Genomic DNA, 16,785 nt, shown 5'->3' with positions numbered 1-16,785 from the left:
AACTTGTGGCAGGTGACGTGGCCAGGTGACGTGGCAGGTGATGTGGCCAGGTGACATGGCAGTCGACGTGGCCAGGTGACGTGGCCAGTGGACAATCCACAACTTGTGGCAGGTGACGTGACCAGGTGACGTGGCCAGGTGACGTGGCCAGGTGACGTGGCCAGGTGACGTGGCCAGGTGACGTGGCAAGTGGACAATCCACAACTTGCTGCAGGTGACGTGGCCAGGTGACGTGGCCAGTGGACAATCCACAACTTGTGGCAGGTGGGGTGGCCAGGTGACATGGCAGATGACGTGGCAAGTGGACAATACACAACTTGAGGCAGGTGACATGGCCAGGTGATGTGGCAGGTGACGTGGCCAGTGGACAATCCACAACTTGTGGCAGGTGACGTGGCCAGTTTATGTGGCAGGTGGCGTGGCCAGTGGACAATCCACAACTTGTGGCAGGTGACGTGGCCAGGTGACGTGGCAGGTGACGTAGCCAGGTGACATGGCCAGTGGACAATCCACAACTTGTGGCAGGTGACGTGGCCAGGTGATGTGGCAGGTGACGTGGCCAGGTGACATGGCAAGTGGACAATCCACAACTTGCTGCAGGTGACGTGGCCAGGTGACGTGGCCAGTGGACAATCCACAACTTGTGGCAGGTGGGGTGGCCAGGTGACATGGCAGATGACGTGGCAAGTGGACAATACACAACTTGAGGCAGGTGACATGGCCAGGTGATGTGGCAGGTGATGTGGCCAGTGGACAATCCACAACTTGTGGCAGGTGACGTGGCCAGTTTATGTGGCAGGTGGCGTGGCCAGTGGACAATCCACAACTTGTGGCAGGTGACGTGGCCAGGTGACGTGGCAGGTGACGTAGCCAGGTGACATGGCCAGTGGACAAACCACAGCTTGTGGCAGGTGGCGTGGCCAGGTGACGTGGCAAGTGGACAATTCACAACTTGGCAGGTGACGTGGCCAGTGGACAATCCACAACTTGTGGCAGGTGACGTGGCCAGGTGACGTGGCAGGTGATGTGGCCAGGTGACGTGGCCAGGTGACATGGCAAGTGGACAATCCACAACTTGTGGCAGGTGACGTGGCCAGGTGACATGGCAGGTGACGTGGCAGGTGGCGTGGCCAGTGGACAATCCACAACTTGTGGCAGGTGACGTGGCCAGGTGACATAGCCAGGTGACGTGGCCAGTGGACAATCCACAACTTGTGGCAGGTGGCGTGGCCAGGTGATGTGGCAAGTGGACAAATCACAACTTGGCAGGTGACGTGGCCAGTTGATTTGGCAGGTGACGTGGCCAGTGGACAATCCACAACTTGTGGCAGGTGACGTGGCCAGGTGACGTGGCAGGTGACGTGGCCAGGTGACGTGGCAAGTGACACGCTAAATACACGTACACTGCTGCTCTCTCAGCTGCTCTGGTCTCACAAAATAGCTGAAATGGTTTAATAATATTGTTTTTTGAGCTTAGGGAGGGTCTTGTGATGTTTCTTAACCAAATGCTTATAAACGCAAATGCGGTAAATCGCGGTAAAACGCCGCGAAATTCGCGGCAAAAACGGGCGTTTTAAACGCCGGTTTTGGGGTTTGAAAACTTGTGTTTAGATGAGTTTGCATTTGCTTCTCGTGTGCATGGGGCCTAATAATATCTGGGGTCTGGTGAGTGTTGATTTTAACCATTGGTGATGGTGGCACATCTTTGTCGGGTGGAAGAGATAGCGGCACTTTCCTGTACACAGCATTACCAACATTGAACCTTGTGTTTGCTGGAACCTATTGTATAAGAGCAAGATTGCCTGTCATTTGGACTATTTTTAAGTGCAGCCAGCACATTGCACATTTGTATGGTTGTTTGATAATTATTTCACTTTTATTGATATTTATTTTATTTTGTTCCAATATCGGTTATTGGACAACTCACGGTGCAGTTGGCATACTGCATATTGGGTTTTTACACACACATATATATATAATATATATTTTTTTGTAATATCTTTCGTATTGTTTTCACTATTTGGTTGGTCAGTAGCAGCAACAGCCATTTTTCTCATAGAAGCACTGTGGCATATGGATTGTATGCTGACACACTGATCTAGATATATGATTTAAGTTTGAAATCACTGTGTCACATTTGTATGACTCATATATTCCTTATATTTTTTATTGTTTGTATTCAGGTTATTCACACTTAAGATTGGGTACATTGTGGCCCTGATATTTCACTTATGTCCATATTCCCAGAGATTAAATACCTCTGGATAATTAGATCAGCGCAGTAACATTTTTCTTCTTAGGTAAGAGCACACTGCTCCCACAGTCTGGGAAGGGCAAGGAGCCTCGCCGTAAGCAAGGGCCCTCCTTTACTACCCCCAAGCGTTTTTTTCGCCTGCCCAGTGCGGCAGGAAAAAGTTTTCAAGGTGCTAAGACCCTCACTGCAGGGCAGAAGCACACCTGGTACCGCAACCCTAACAAGCCTGCGGACAAACCTGCTTCCGCATGAAGGTCTGCCCCCGCCCGTGTCTCGGGTGGGGGGCCGGCTTCGCGAATTCGCGGCTCGGTGGAGGTCTCTTCTTTCCGACCGTTGGGTTTGCGAAGTAGTTTCCTCGGGGTACAAGATACCCTGAGGAAACTCTCTCTTGTCCACCAAACAGATTTTTTCCTTCCAACCTCCAGCTTCCTCCGGATCGCCGGAAGGATCTGTCAGGGACTGTCCAGGGTCTTCTGGTCAGGAAAGTGATTGTGCCGGTTCCCTCGATGGAACGGTTTCAAGGGTTTTACTCCAATCTGTTTGTAGTCCCCAAGAAGGAAGGGGTCCGTCCAATCCTGGACCTCAAGGCCCTCAATTGTTTTGTCAAAGTGCAAGTCGATTCGCTCAGTACTAACAGCGCTCCATCAGGGGGACTTTATGGCGTCCTTGGATATCATGGACGCATACCTACATGTTCCCATATGCACAAAGCACCAGAGGTTTCTGCGCTTTGCGATCGGGGAGGACCATTTTCAATTTGTGGCCCTCCCGTTCGGCCTGGCCTCGGCACCACGGGTTTTCACCAAGGTGCTCGCCCCGATCCTAGCCCTGCTGAGGCAGCGTGGGATCACGATCGTAGGATATCTGGACGACCTTCTCCTGAGAGCTTCCTCAAGCTCAGAGTTAAGAGGACGTGTCTATCACGTGTCGGACTCTCCGAGAGTTCGGCTGGCTTCTGAATATCCAGAAGTCAGTGTTGGTTCGTCGGCGACTGGAATACCTGGGGTTAGTCCTGGATTCCGCGGAGGCGAGAGTTTTTCTCCCAACAGAGAAATTTCAGACACTGCAATCTGCGGTGCAGCAGTTGTCGACCCAGAAGTGGTCATCTCTTCGATTCTGCATGAGGTTTCTGGGTCTGATGGTGGCCTCTTTCGAGGCAGTTCCGTATGCCCAATTCCACACCCGGGTGCTACAGAAGGAATTTCTGTCACGTTGGGACAAGCTCCCTTCATCTGTGGATTACCAGATTCAGATGAGTCAACTGGTCAAGTCCTCCCTGGTGTGGTGGCTGACGTCTCCGGTGCTTTGGACCGGGAAGTCGTTTCTGCCGTGCCATTGGACAGTGGTCACGACGGATGCCAGCCTCTCCGGTTGGGGGGGCGTTTGGGGCACCCAGTCAGCCTAGGGGCGCTGGACTCAGGAGGAGTCCCGCCTTCCAATCAATGTACTGGAGCTCCGAGCAATCAAGTTGTGCCTTGCCAGTTGGTCCCTGGAGCTGCAGGACCGACCTGTCAGGATCCAGTACGACAACGCCACGGCTGTGGCGTACATCAATCATCAGGGAGACACACGGAGCTCAGCTGCAGCGATGGTGGTCGCGCACATCCTTCGGTGGGCCGAAAGGTCCGGTCTGGCTCTGTCAACCGTGTACATTCCGGGAGTACAGAATTCGCTAGCCGACTACCTAAGTCGCCAAACACTAGACCAAGGAGAGTGGTCACTCCACCCAGAGGTGTTTCAGAGTCTGTGCCAAAAGTGGGGCACTCCAGATGTGGACCTTCTAGCGTCCCGTCTCCATCGTAAGGTGCCACGGTTCGTGGCCAGGTTGAAGGACCCATGGGCGGACGCGTCAGACACGTTGGTGGCACCTTGGGGTCACTATCGCCTAATAAACCTTTCCCTCCTCTGAAGCTTCATCCTCGCCTGCTGCGCAGAGTGAAAGCCGAAGGGATTCAAACAATCCTGATCGCCCCAGATTGGACGCGCCGCTCCTGGTAATCTTGTCTTACATTTTGCATGTATGGTACTATTATGCAGGAATTTATCTGGCCAGAAGACCGTTTTACATGTTTTATTCATTGTAACTTAACTGTGACATTTGACAACTCTCAAATATGTTTTATACTATCATTCGACAAACAATTATTTCGATCACATCTATATTGCTATCCAAAGCCCCACTGGGGAAAATGTCCTTTATCTTCTTATGACTATAACTCTTGCACAAGCAAAGAGGCTCTATTTAGATTTATGCCCTGAGGTGGTAGGACGTCCCTCTCCAGCTCTGCCTAGAACTGAAGCTTCTTTCATCAATTATCTGCTGGCTTTTTCATACTGGACCACTAAATCCTGGATATTCACCCTTGCAGTGTCCACACCTGAAGTCACCTTCTGGGTTCACAGTTGGCACTGACGATTTTGCCTAAGCTGTGTGTAAGTCTGTTTACTGAGCAGTGTTCTTCTAGTGAGCCCCTGATCCGGATGAATGAGGCCTCTCCACTGTGTGATACAGTAGTTCTGGGTTACTATATGTGGGTTCCACACTTCCTGGCATCACGATTACTACTCCAGGGGACATACACTATATTGCCAAAAGTATAACGCACATTAACTTTAATGGCATCCTAGTCCATAGGTTTAATATTGAGTTGGCCCACCCTTTGCAGCTATAACAGCTTCAACTCTTCTGGGAAGGCTGTCCACAAGGTTTGAGTGTTTTTATGGAAATGTTTGACCATTCTTTAAGTAACGCATTTGTGAGGTCAGGCACTGATGTTGGACGAGAAGGCCTGGCTTGCAGTCTCCGCTCTAATTCATCCCAATGGTGTTCTATTCGGTTGAGGTCAGGACTCTGCTGGCCAGTCAAGTTCTTCCACCACAAACTCACTCATTCACACTATATATTGCCAAAAGTATTGGGCCATCCCTTTGGTGGCGGGGGGATTATGGTGTGGGGCTGTTTTTCAAGGGTTGGGCTTGGCCCCCTAGCATCAGCATACCAAGAAATTTCAGGCAGTTTCATGCTCCTAACTTTGTGAGAACAGTTTGAGGATGGCCACTTCCTGTTCCAACATGACTGCACATCAGTGCATAATGCACTACACGGTTCATAAAGATTTGGATGATCGAGTTTGGGGTGATAGAACTTGACTGGGCTGCACAGGGAGTCCTGACACCTTTTGGGGTGAATTAGAGCAGAGACTGCGAGCCAGACCTTGTCGTCCAACATCAGTGCTTGACATCACGCGCTTCTGTAAGAATGGTCAAACATTCCCATAGACCCACTCCTAAACCTTGTGGACAGCCTTCCCAGAAAAGTTTAAGCTGTCATAGCTGCAAAGACTGGAATGCCATTAAAGTTAATGTGCGTGTAGGCAGATGTCCCAATACTTTTGGCAATATAGTGTAGCAGCCCTCTAAATACACACAGCCTGGTGACCTAGGACCCTTCCAAAGTTAATTGTCTGGCCCCTATACCATCTCTGGTTACTACCCCCTTGCTTGCATTAGTCCCTGGTGTTGAGTAGTGTTTTCATTATAAGCAGTATAGCCTACTTCCCTGGTCACTTGTTGACCAACACAACTAACACGAGTCCTTTCTAAGGTCGAGACTATCCACCTGTACTCGTATATTGCCCTCTGTTTATTACTGGCTTATGTGTGCTTTTAGGACACACCGAAAAAGAAGAGCCGCACCGTTACAAGTGTAGCATCAAAGCGTTATTTGGAAACAACAAAAATGTCAGTTCACAATGTAATGGGGATAAAAGCTCTCATCCAGTCATGGAATAGCTCTGCAACAAGCCGGTTCAGTCCCTCTGTAGTGGATACCAAATAGAGCTCCTGGTAGTGTTAGCGGCTCCCAGCCCTTTCTGGTAGGTCCAGATCCTCTGGAGGCAGAAGGAATGTCAGAACAGAAAGAGGAAGCAGTGGGTGTGGCGCACGTTTTGAGCATCATGAGGGGGCCATCTTGTAAGTGGTTATAATGGGCAGGAGCCAGTCGGTGGACTACAATGTGCAGCATTCCAGTTGCAATACCAAAAACGGGGCATAATTGGCTGATACATGATGCAACTGGCTTTTGGAAAACAGGGTAACCTCCCTCCATACATAAAGACTAAGAGAAGCGTATATTATAAATAAAAAAATAAGCATATCACAAGAATAAAAAACATCAATACATTAAATTGGTAGTACTGCATACATCTTATACCAGTACTTACAACTTGATGTACGGTATATAAATTACCAATAGAACCCTATGGTTACATAGTTAGTCAGGTTGAAAAAAGACACAAGTCCATCCAGTTCAACCACAAAAAATAAAAAAACAAAATAAAAAACACAGTACAATCCTATACACCCAACTCCATACCCACAGTTGATCCAGAGGAAGGCAAAAAACCCCAGCAGAGCATGATCCAATTTGCTACAGCAGGGGAAAAAATTCCTTCCTGATCCCCTGAGAGGCAATCGGATTTACCCTGGATCAACTTTACCTACAAATCTTAGTACTCAGTTATATTCTGTACATTTAGGAAAGAATCCAGGCCTTTCTTAAAGCAATCTACTGAGCTGGCCAGAACCACCTCTGGAGGGAGTCTGTTCCACATTTTCACAGCTCTTACTGTGAAAAAACCTTTCCGTATTTGGAGGTGAAATCTCTTTTCCTCTAGACGTAAAGAGCCCCCTTGTCCTCAGTGTTGACCGTAAAGTGAATAACTCAAGACCAAGTTCACTGTATGGACCTCTTATATATTTGTACATGTTGATCATATCCCCCCTTATTCTCCTCTTCTCGAGTGAATAAATGTAGTTCTTCTAATCTTTCCTCATAGCTGAGCTCCTCCATTCCTCTTATCAGTTTGGTTGCCCTTCTCTGCACTTTCTCCAGTTCTCCGATATCCTTTTTGAGAACTGGTGCCCAAAACTGAACTGCATATTCCAGATGAGGTCTTACTAATGATTTGTACAGGGGCAAAATGATATCTCTGTCTCTGGAGTCCATACCTCTCTTAATACAAGAAAGGACTTTGCTCGCTTTGGAAACCGCAGCTTGGCATTGCATGCCATTATTGAGCTTATGATCGACTGATCCTAGATCATGCCTACATGCTCAGACTTCACCTTTTTACTATTAATATATTTAAAGAATTTTTTGGGGTTTGTCCTACTATCTTTTGCAATCTGTCGTTCGTTTTGAATTTTTGCATCCTTGATTTCCTTTTTACATATCCTGTTATATTCTTTGTAACATTTAAACAACACTAGTGTTCCTTCATTTTTATATTTTTTAAAAGCTACTTTCTTATTGTTTATAGCTTTTTTAACTTTGACCGTGAGCCACATAGGTTTTATTTTTAGCCTTTTAAACTTATTGCCCATGGGAACATACTTTGCAGTGAGGTTCCACACTGTCTTTTTGAAGAATTCCCATTTATGTTCTGTGTTCATCTGTGCCAATAGTCCCTCCCAGTCCAAGTCCTGGAGAGCAGCCCTCATCCTTGGAAAATTTGCTCTCTTAAAATTTAGTGTTTTAATATTTCCTGTATGTATTTCTTGCTTATAGTTAACATTAAATGAGATCATGTTATGATCACTGCTACCCAGGTGTTCCTTTATCTGGTGTGACTGCGACTAACATATCTAGGTTGCATGTCCTGCTATTTGACTGCTAGTCTTACAAGCCACGGGGCTCCAAGTAATTTACCCATTTCATTTCCTTTTCTGCTCTCCAACTCTTATTCAAAGAGTATGTTCTGTCCAGCCTCATTCAAACCCTCCACAGCTCTAGACAAATAGGCTATGGGCAGTCTTATTGAAGGGCTCAGCAACTTTGGTATGTATTTGCAAACTTAATAATTTTTCCTAAAGTTTTTCTACTTCTCATCAATGTGATGGCCTGATCCCTTCTAAGTGTAAGCAGCCTGACTGGTCCCTCTTGCGAAGTGGATTTCTACTCCTTCCCTATGGAAACATTTAAAACCCCTCCACAATTGGTGGTTTTAGCTGCTAATCTGATCATACTTGGCTAGTATGCAGGCACCAGGGTATAGCCACTAGATGTAACTGTGCCTCTTCTGATTAGCATAATGTACAAACCTAGAGGTGGAAGCTATACCCATGTATGTGTTGAAGTAAACCTTTTACCAAAATGCAAGGTCTGCTTACTAAATAGTGGCCCATTTCCATGTAAAAACTCTATTCTCTTTTCGTCCATGGATGGACACAGCCTTCTCAAGTCTTTACATTTGGGTTATGGTCCTGTTCTTTAGGAGAGGACTAGGCAGAACATGTTAGATATTTAATACATGTTAACTTTAACAGAGTTGAACAGCCCTGCCCAGGGGGCGGTCCCTCCGCCCTGCAGTCAGCATCTCAGTTTTTTCTGCCTAATAGAGGAGTAGGACCTTGGCTCCCTTTTAGGCTCAGGGTCTTAAAGAATTTTTATTTTTTTAAATTATTTTATGATTTTATTTTGAGAAATCTATCAACTGCCGTCTGGGTGACAGGCTGGATATTATAGATCTTTGTAGTCCCTCCAGTCCGACCATCGAGCGTGAGCAGGCCTTAGCTACGCGATGGGTCGGCCACAAAATACCCCATGACTCCAGGGGTGGCCGGTGAGCTATATGCTCCGGGATTTACATATGACCGAGCTGCTTGCTGTCTCAGTCACAGTGGACGGGCCACCAGCTACTCCGTACTACTCGGTTGAAGGTCTGTCAGGAATGCACCAGCAGATCCTCACAGGGACGGGTAAGTATGGTTTCTCCTGCCTCGGCAGGATGGAACAGCTGGGCATTCCTAGGGGGGGGGTCTCCTGTCCCTTGTGGGAATTGCTGCGACCGGGGTATACCTTTGTGGGACTCCAGGTCCCGGTTGGGGGTAGTGGGGGTGTCCAGGCCCGCTCTCTGTGGGGGGTAGTCTTTTTCTTTGGAAGCCTTCGCTGCGGCCTTCTCGTCCACCTCGCTGTGTTTGGGTAGGCATTTTGGAAGCGCCAGTGCCATTTTTCTGTTGCCTGTGTTTATCATTGGAATTTCCCATTGGCAGGCATTTTGCCGCGGCCGCGCTGTGACGCAGGTCTGCATTGCGGGCGGCCATTTTCTTGTGGTCTGCACCCTTTTTCTCTGAGGCGCTTCGGCGGCCATTTTGGAGTCGACTTTTGGCCTCTAGTGCTGTACTAGCTTCCTGGACAGTGCGAACAGCGCAATTCACCTCACAGAGTTTCCTCAGAGACACGCTGTGTTTGAAAGGAGAGCGGGCAGTGGCGCTGAACAGCTTCTGGCTGGGTGATGAGTTCCCTGGGTAAACCCCCCGGTCAGTGCAGCATAGGAGGGTAGACGTTTTTTGTTCAAGTATCTTGACTAAATCCTTAAGGGCTTTCAGTGGGCAACATGAAGTCAGTGGCTGACCTTTCTTCCCCAAACATTCCTGAGGCAGCAACCGGTGCCCCTGCGGTTTCCATGGATACTCTGTCGGCAGTCCTGGAGTCATTTGTTGCCAGGGTGGAAGCGGCGTGCGGGCGTAAGGAGGGTTAAAAGCGCCCCCTCCCCCCACCATCTTCCGGGGAATGCTCTGACTCAGATTAGGGCCAGGACCCCGGTTCTGGACTGTCAGAGGATGTGGACCAGGACCTTCCTGGTGAGGAGTCCGGGTCAGCGCAAGACAGGGCACTTGTGAGTGCACTTGTCAATGCTGTGAGGGACTCCCTCAAGTTGGAGAATACAGCTGAGATGTCTACAGAGGGCTCAGTTTCTTTTGGGCTGCACAAGTCGAACAGCTCTGTTAAAGTTTTTCCTTTATGTGTCTTTCTTTGATAAGTTCATAGATAAGGAATGGGAACGGCTGCAGAAGTCCTTTGTGGTCCCATAGCGCATGGCGGTCCGTTATCCTTTTGAGGAGAGCGTTTTGAAAAAATGGGCTTCTCCTCCGGTTGTTGACCCCCCCGGTCACTCGGTTAAACCAGGTAACCACTCGGTAAAGGAGACCCCTGCGTTTAAGGACCTACTGATAGGAGGTCCAAAGCGGTGAGCCGTTCCATGTTCACCATGCTGGGGTCATCGTTGTGGCCTATCTTGGCTGCAACCTTGGTGTCTCAGAATAGGCAAGGATATTGCATCAGACAGTGGAGGAGCATCAGCTTCCTCCTCGAGTGCTTAAGGCTGGCCGACCAGTTGGTGCAGGGCCTTGTGTATGTCTGTGATGCCACTCTGGATGTGGCCCCCTTGATCTCCAGAGCCTCTGTATCTGCGGTGGTATTGCGCCGCCCGATTTGTCTGAAATGCTGGTCCGCTGACCAAGCATCCAAAAAAGCTCTGGCAGATTTTCCCTTCAGGGGTGGCAGGCTTTTTGGTACCTCGCTGGATGACATTATTAAGGATGTCACTGGAGGTAAGAACACGCTTCTCCCTCAGTCCTCTAAGAGGAAGGAGCCGCACTGCAAGCTGGCACCTTCCTTTTCCATGCAGAAGCAGTATTTTCGTCAGTCAGGGCCGGTGAGCAGATCCTCCTAAGCTGACAAAGGTCCAGCTGCTGGACAGAAGCGTCCCTGGGTGTGCGAGCCAAACAAGCCTGCTACCGCATGAAGTTTTGCCCCGCTCGACTCATGGGTGGGGGGACGGCTTCGCAGCTCGGTGGACCTCCCTGCTCTCCGACCGGTGGGTCTGCGAGGGGGTCACTTTGGGGTACAGATTATTTTCCTAAAATTTTCCTCTCAATCCGACTCGTCGGACTGCCTTAATGGGGGCAGTACAAGACTTGCTGAGGTGCGAGGTAATTTTACCTGTGTCACTGAAGGAAAGGTTTCAGGGATTCTATTTGAATCTGTTTGTGGTCCCAAATAAGGACGGAGTCCGTCCAATCTTGGATCTCAAGGCCCTCAATGCCTTTGTAAGGGTTCGAAATTTCCGGATGGAATCCATTCATTCAGTGGTTGCTGCGCTCCATCCGGGGGATTTTCTGGTGTCCTTGGACATTAAGGACGCATACTTGCATGTCCCTATCTGCGCCGGGCACCAAAGATTTCTGCACTCTGCGATCGGTGAAGACCACTATCAATTTGTGGCTCTTCCCTTTGGCCTAGCGTCAGCACCAAGAGTTTTCACCAAGGTGCTCGCCCCGATAATGGCTTTGCTGAGACAACGAGGCATTGCTATCGTGGGCTACCTAGATGATCTTCTGAGAGCTGTTTCTGGCTCAGAATTGGAGGAGGATGTGTCTATAGCCATTCAGACCCTACGGGAATTTGGTAGGGTGTTGAACATTCGAAAGTCGGTCTTGGTACCGACTCAGCGTCTGGAGTACCTAGGATTGATTCTAGACTCCTTGGAGGCGAAATACTTCCTTCCTTTGGAAAAGTTGCAGACACTCCAGACGGCGGTAAAATTGTTAGCATCCCGCAAATGGTCGTGTCTCTGTTTTTGTATGCGAGTCTTGGGCCTCATGGTAGCCTCCTTCGATGCAGTACCATATGCCCAATTCCACACTCAAATCTTGCAGAAGGAGATCCTGTCCAAATGGAACAAAACTCTGTTGTCTCTGGATCGTCAGATTCAGGCAAGTCACCTGGTCAGGGCTTCTCCGAGTTGGTGGCTGAGATCCCCGGCTCTTCAGTCCGTGAAGTCATTCCTTCCCTTCCATTGGACTGTGAATACGACGGACGCCAGCCTCACAGGTTGGGGAGGAGTCTGGGGGGGTCTAGTCGGCCCAGGGTCGCTGGACTGCGGACGAATCCCGCCCGCCAATTAATGTACTAGAACTTTGAGCGATCAGGCTGTGCCTCTCCTTGTGGTCACGGAGGCTACGAGGGCGTCCAATCAGGATCCAGACGGACAATGCCACGGCGGTGGCTTATGTCAACCATCAGGGTGGAACAAGGAGCTCGGCTGCTGCGTCGGAGGTCGCTCACATACTGCGGTGGGCAGAAAGGAGCGTGCCGGCTCTGTCGGCCATTTACATTCCGGGCGTAGAAAACTGGCAGGCGGACTATCTGAGTCACAAGATGCTGGACCAAGGGGAATGGTCGTTGCATCCGAAAGTGTTTCAACTCCTTTGCTGGAGCTGGGGCATGCCGGATGTGGATCTCCAGAGATCCCTGTGCAGACGCGTTGATGGCCCTGTGGGGTCAGTATCGGCTAATTTATGCCTTTCCCCCGCTGAAGTTGCTTCCTTGTCTGCTCCGCAGAGTGGAGACCGAGGGGATTCCCCGGTGATTCTAATCGCTACAGTTTGGCCCCGGCATCCCTGGTGCGCCTGGTGGCGGATGCACCCTGGCAGCTACCAATGCGGGAGGACCTCCTATCTCAGGGTCCCATACTTCATCCTGCTTTATAGTCGCTGGCTTTAACGGCATGGCTATTGAAAGCCAGGTACTAAGGGACCAAGGTCTGTCGGATTCGGTCATCTCAACCATGCTGAGAGCACGGAAGTCATCTACCATCGCACTTGGAAGGCCTACATCTCTATGTGCGAAGAGATGGAGTGGCGTCATCAGACGTATTTGGTTTCCAGGGTCTTGCTGTTTTTACAGCATGGAGTGGATCAGAAACTTTCCTTAGGCACCATTAAGGGACAGATTTCAGCCTTGCCTGTTTTCGTTCAACGACCTTTGGTGACCCATTCACTGGTAGGTACGTTTGTGCAGGGGGTTCGACATGTGATTCCCCCAATTTGACCACCACTTTCTCCGTGGGATTTGAATCTGGTGCGCTCGGTTCTTTAGGAACCTAACTTTGAGAACATCAGAGAAATTCCTCCCGATGTGAGTGCATCTTCAGATGCTTCCTTCGGCCGCAAGGTTTTGCAGGCAGCTTTTTAAAGTTGCAACTCCTCCGTTGAGGAGCTCTGCTCGTTTGGGGTTGTTTGTTTTTTAATTGCTGTTCCAACCCTTCATTTTTTTGACACTGCTTGGGGACGTCCCAAATGTCAGGACTTGCGAAGGCTGTGTCCGTCCATGGACGAAAAGAGAAAATAGGATTTTTTTGTACTCACCGTAAAATCCTTTTCTCTGTCGTCCATGGACGGACACAGCACCCACCCCTCCTTTTATGTTTGTACTGCTTTTTACAAACTGAGCTGCTGACTGCAGGATGTAGGGTTATGTCCAGAGGGACCGCCCCCTGGGCGGGGCTGTTCAACTCTGTTAATGTAACATGTATTAAATATCTAACATGTTCTACCTAGTCCTCTCCTATAGAACAGGGACATAACCCAAATGTCAAGACTTGAGAAGGCTGTGTCCGTCCATGGACGACAGAGAAAAGGATTTTACGGTCAGTACAAAAAATCCTAGGGGCAGATTCACAAAGCAAGTACGCCGGCGTATCTACTGATCTAAAGATTTTCCTGCGTCGTATCTTTAGTTTGAATCCTCAAACCAAGATACGACGGCATTTGGGTAAGATCCGACAGGCGTACGGCTTCGTACGCCTTCGGATCTTAGATGCAATACTTCGGCGCCCGCTGGGTGGAGTTTGCGTCGTTTTCAGCGGCGGGTATGCAAATGAGCTATTTCCGTAGATTCCACGAACGTCGCATTCTCTTACGTCGTCTCTAGTTGTCTTTTTCCGGCGTATAGTTAAAGCTGCCATTTTGCGGCGTATAGATAGACTTGCCATGTTAAAGTATGGCCTTTGTTCCTGCGTCGAAATTTGAAAATTATTTTTTGTTTGCGTAAGTCGTCCGTGAATAGGGATGGACGTAAGTCACGTCGAAGTTCTAAAAATGACGTTGTTGCGACGTCGTTTCGCGCAAAGCACGGCGGGAAATTTCAGTACGGAGCATGCGCAGTTCAATGGGCGCGGGGACGCGCTTCATTTAAATGAATAACGCCTCGGCAATTCTATGTGAATCTGCACCACAATTTTTATGTTTAGCAAAAATAAAAAAACACATTGAAAGGAAAGCTAGACACTGCATAAAAAAGCTAAAAAAGAAAAGTATATTTTTGAACTTCCTAACAAATGTTTTGGTTTTACTGGGGGGCGGGGGGGGGGGGGGCTTCTATTTTGGTCCACTTGGACCTTTTGTTTTGTTTCACTTTATAGAATGAAGTCCTGTGTTCTACAAGATGATGATTATATAATTTAAAAGTCTATCAATAATTATTTATGTTTCTAGAAAGTGGATGTAACCAGTAAAGCTGTGACTGATGTCCTGGCTAAGACAACTGAATACCTACAGCCAAATCCAGGTAATATTTTGTAGTAAAATATCTTTCAGAATGCAAGTTGTAAGCAATAGAACATCAGGTAGTATGTTTGCAACTGAAGTAAAGGTGACATATTCCAACAAAATAGAAAAATGTGGTAGATGGCGCACGATTATTAGAGCATACACAATAATGGTCAGTAACATAATATAATATAATATGGTCCATAAAAGTCACATGTAGTCTTCTATGGTCGTTATATAGATGACATAATTATGATTTGTGATGGATCCACTGAGTCTATTATTGATTTTGTGGCCTACTGTAACAATTCCTTTAGTCTAATTTTCACCTCGGCCATGGATCCTGACTCTATATATGCTATTTAGATCTAGAGTTATTTCATGATAATAACATTATCAGCGCCAAAAATTTCACCAAACCTACAGCTGTGAATTCCTATCTGCATTAATCCAGTTGCCATCATCCTAGATGGATTAACAATGTCCCTAAAAGTCAATTCCATCTGCTTAGACGCAACTGTACTTGACTAGAAGACTACAAATCGCTAAGCGCCAATTTAAAGGATAAATTTACCGCTAAAGGTTATCCTTTGAATCTTGTCGAAGAAGCTCGTACTATATATGATCTAGATTCTTTACCTCAGTCCCAGAAACAAAATTCGGCACCCACTACTCGCTTTATCACCCAGTATCATGTCAAACAAAAAAAAAAATGGAAAGTATCATCAAGAAACATTGGCCTATTCTGACTCCGGACCCCCATCTCTCCACATCTATAACCGCCTTGCCAAAATTTGCTTATCGTAGGGCTCCTAATATTAAAAGTAAGATTTTCCCTAGCAAAATTAAATCTTCAGGTAGCACCAAACACAACAGGCTTTAACAACTTACTCTCATCCCTCTTGTTGAAAAAAGGGGGGGGGGGGACCACCCGAAGGTGTTTGGGACTTTAAATGAGAATACCTCTTTGATGTATCTCCATCCTTGTGTCTGGACTTTATATGAGACTACATCCATACTATATCTCCATCCCATATGCGGAAAATTGCAACGAAGGGAATTTGGGACTTTAAATGAAACAGTGGGCTAAATGGGGACAAAGTAATGAAACAAACCATAGATGAAATGTTCATGTATTGAGAAAATAGAATATTTGGTAGAAACGAAACAAATAGCTTGTACAAAAGTACAGAACATACATTTCATACATAATACAATAGTTGATATAAAAATACATTGAATAAAAAACAGTCGATGACAACATATATAGCCACATAGAGGTTGAGCATAACCACGCAATAGGTGAAGTATAAAATGTAAATAGATCATAAAAGTACTGGTTGATCAGAATGGGTCCCATAACCGCGTATAGCTACATCTTAACTTAAAGCGGTAGTTCACCCCCCCCCCCCCGACACATTTTACCATCGAGACAGGCATTGTAGCGCGAGCTACAGTATGCCTGTCCCGATTTTTTTAACCCCGTACTCACCTTGTAGTCGTCCATCGTAGATTCCGGCTCCCGCGGGGAATGGGCGTGCCTATGGAGAGGGAGGATGATTGACGGCCGGCCCTGGCACGTCACTCTCCCCGAAGACAGCCTGAGTAGGTCTCGGCTCTTCACGGCGCCTGCGCACAGGCTATGCGCATGCGTCGTGAAGACCGAGCCTATTTCGGCTATTTCCGGAGAAGCGTGACGCGCCAGAGCCGGCCGTCAATCATCCTCCGTCTCCATAGGCACGCCCATTCCCCGGAATCTTCGATGGACGACTACAAGGTGAGTACGGCGGTAAAAAATTTGTGACAGGCATACTGTAGCTCGCGCTACAATGCCTGATTTTAAGGTAAAATAAAAATAAATAAATAAAATTCCTGTCGATAGGGTGAACCCCCGCTTTAACTTTTCCGAGTTAAGTTACACTGCCGCAAATCTCCCAAGTTAGGTGCCGAACCTCAAAGCACTTACCTGGAAATTTTCGGCAGTGCAACTTAACTCCGTCCGGCGCAAGGCGTTCCTAATACAAATGGGCGATTCCCATTTAAATTAGGCGCGCTCCCGTGCCGGACGTACTGCGCATGCGCGTGACGTCATTTTCCCGACGTGCATAGCGCGAAATTACGTTACGTCGGGCTTTGTGGATTGCGACGGGACAATAAAGTTGCGTCGGGTAAAAAAAAGATACGGCGCCAAAAAAAAAAATTCTAATTTAAAAAAAATCGCGTCGCGAGCAAGAAAGGTCTGTTTTTACAAGGTGTAAACAGTTTACACCTTGTAAAAGCAGCCCTAATTTAAACTTACGGAGAAAAAACGAAGCTGAAAAGCTTTGTGGATCTCCGTAAGTCCTAATTTGCATACC

General features: G+C 47.9%; 1 protein-coding gene across 2 annotated transcripts in view; it reads left to right on the top strand.

Moving 5' to 3' along the window:
* Nucleotides 1–16,785, top strand: part of SH3GL1 (SH3 domain containing GRB2 like 1, endophilin A2) — a 305,491-nt gene that overhangs the window by 87,587 nt on the left and 201,119 nt on the right. For both annotated transcript variants that reach the window (XM_040322538.1, XM_040322539.1), the window contains one exon: nucleotides 14,375–14,447. In XM_040322538.1, coding sequence (XP_040178472.1) covers nucleotides 14,375–14,447 — 73 coding nt within the window. The remainder of the gene's footprint in view (nucleotides 1–14,374; nucleotides 14,448–16,785) is intronic.

This window comes from Rana temporaria, chromosome 1 (genome assembly GCF_905171775.1).
Source record: "Rana temporaria chromosome 1, aRanTem1.1, whole genome shotgun sequence".
In the NCBI taxonomy this organism is placed as follows: Eukaryota; Metazoa; Chordata; class Amphibia; order Anura; family Ranidae; genus Rana; species Rana temporaria.
The sequence above is the reverse complement of the archived record's forward strand: the minus strand, read 5'-3'. Positions and strand labels throughout refer to the sequence as shown.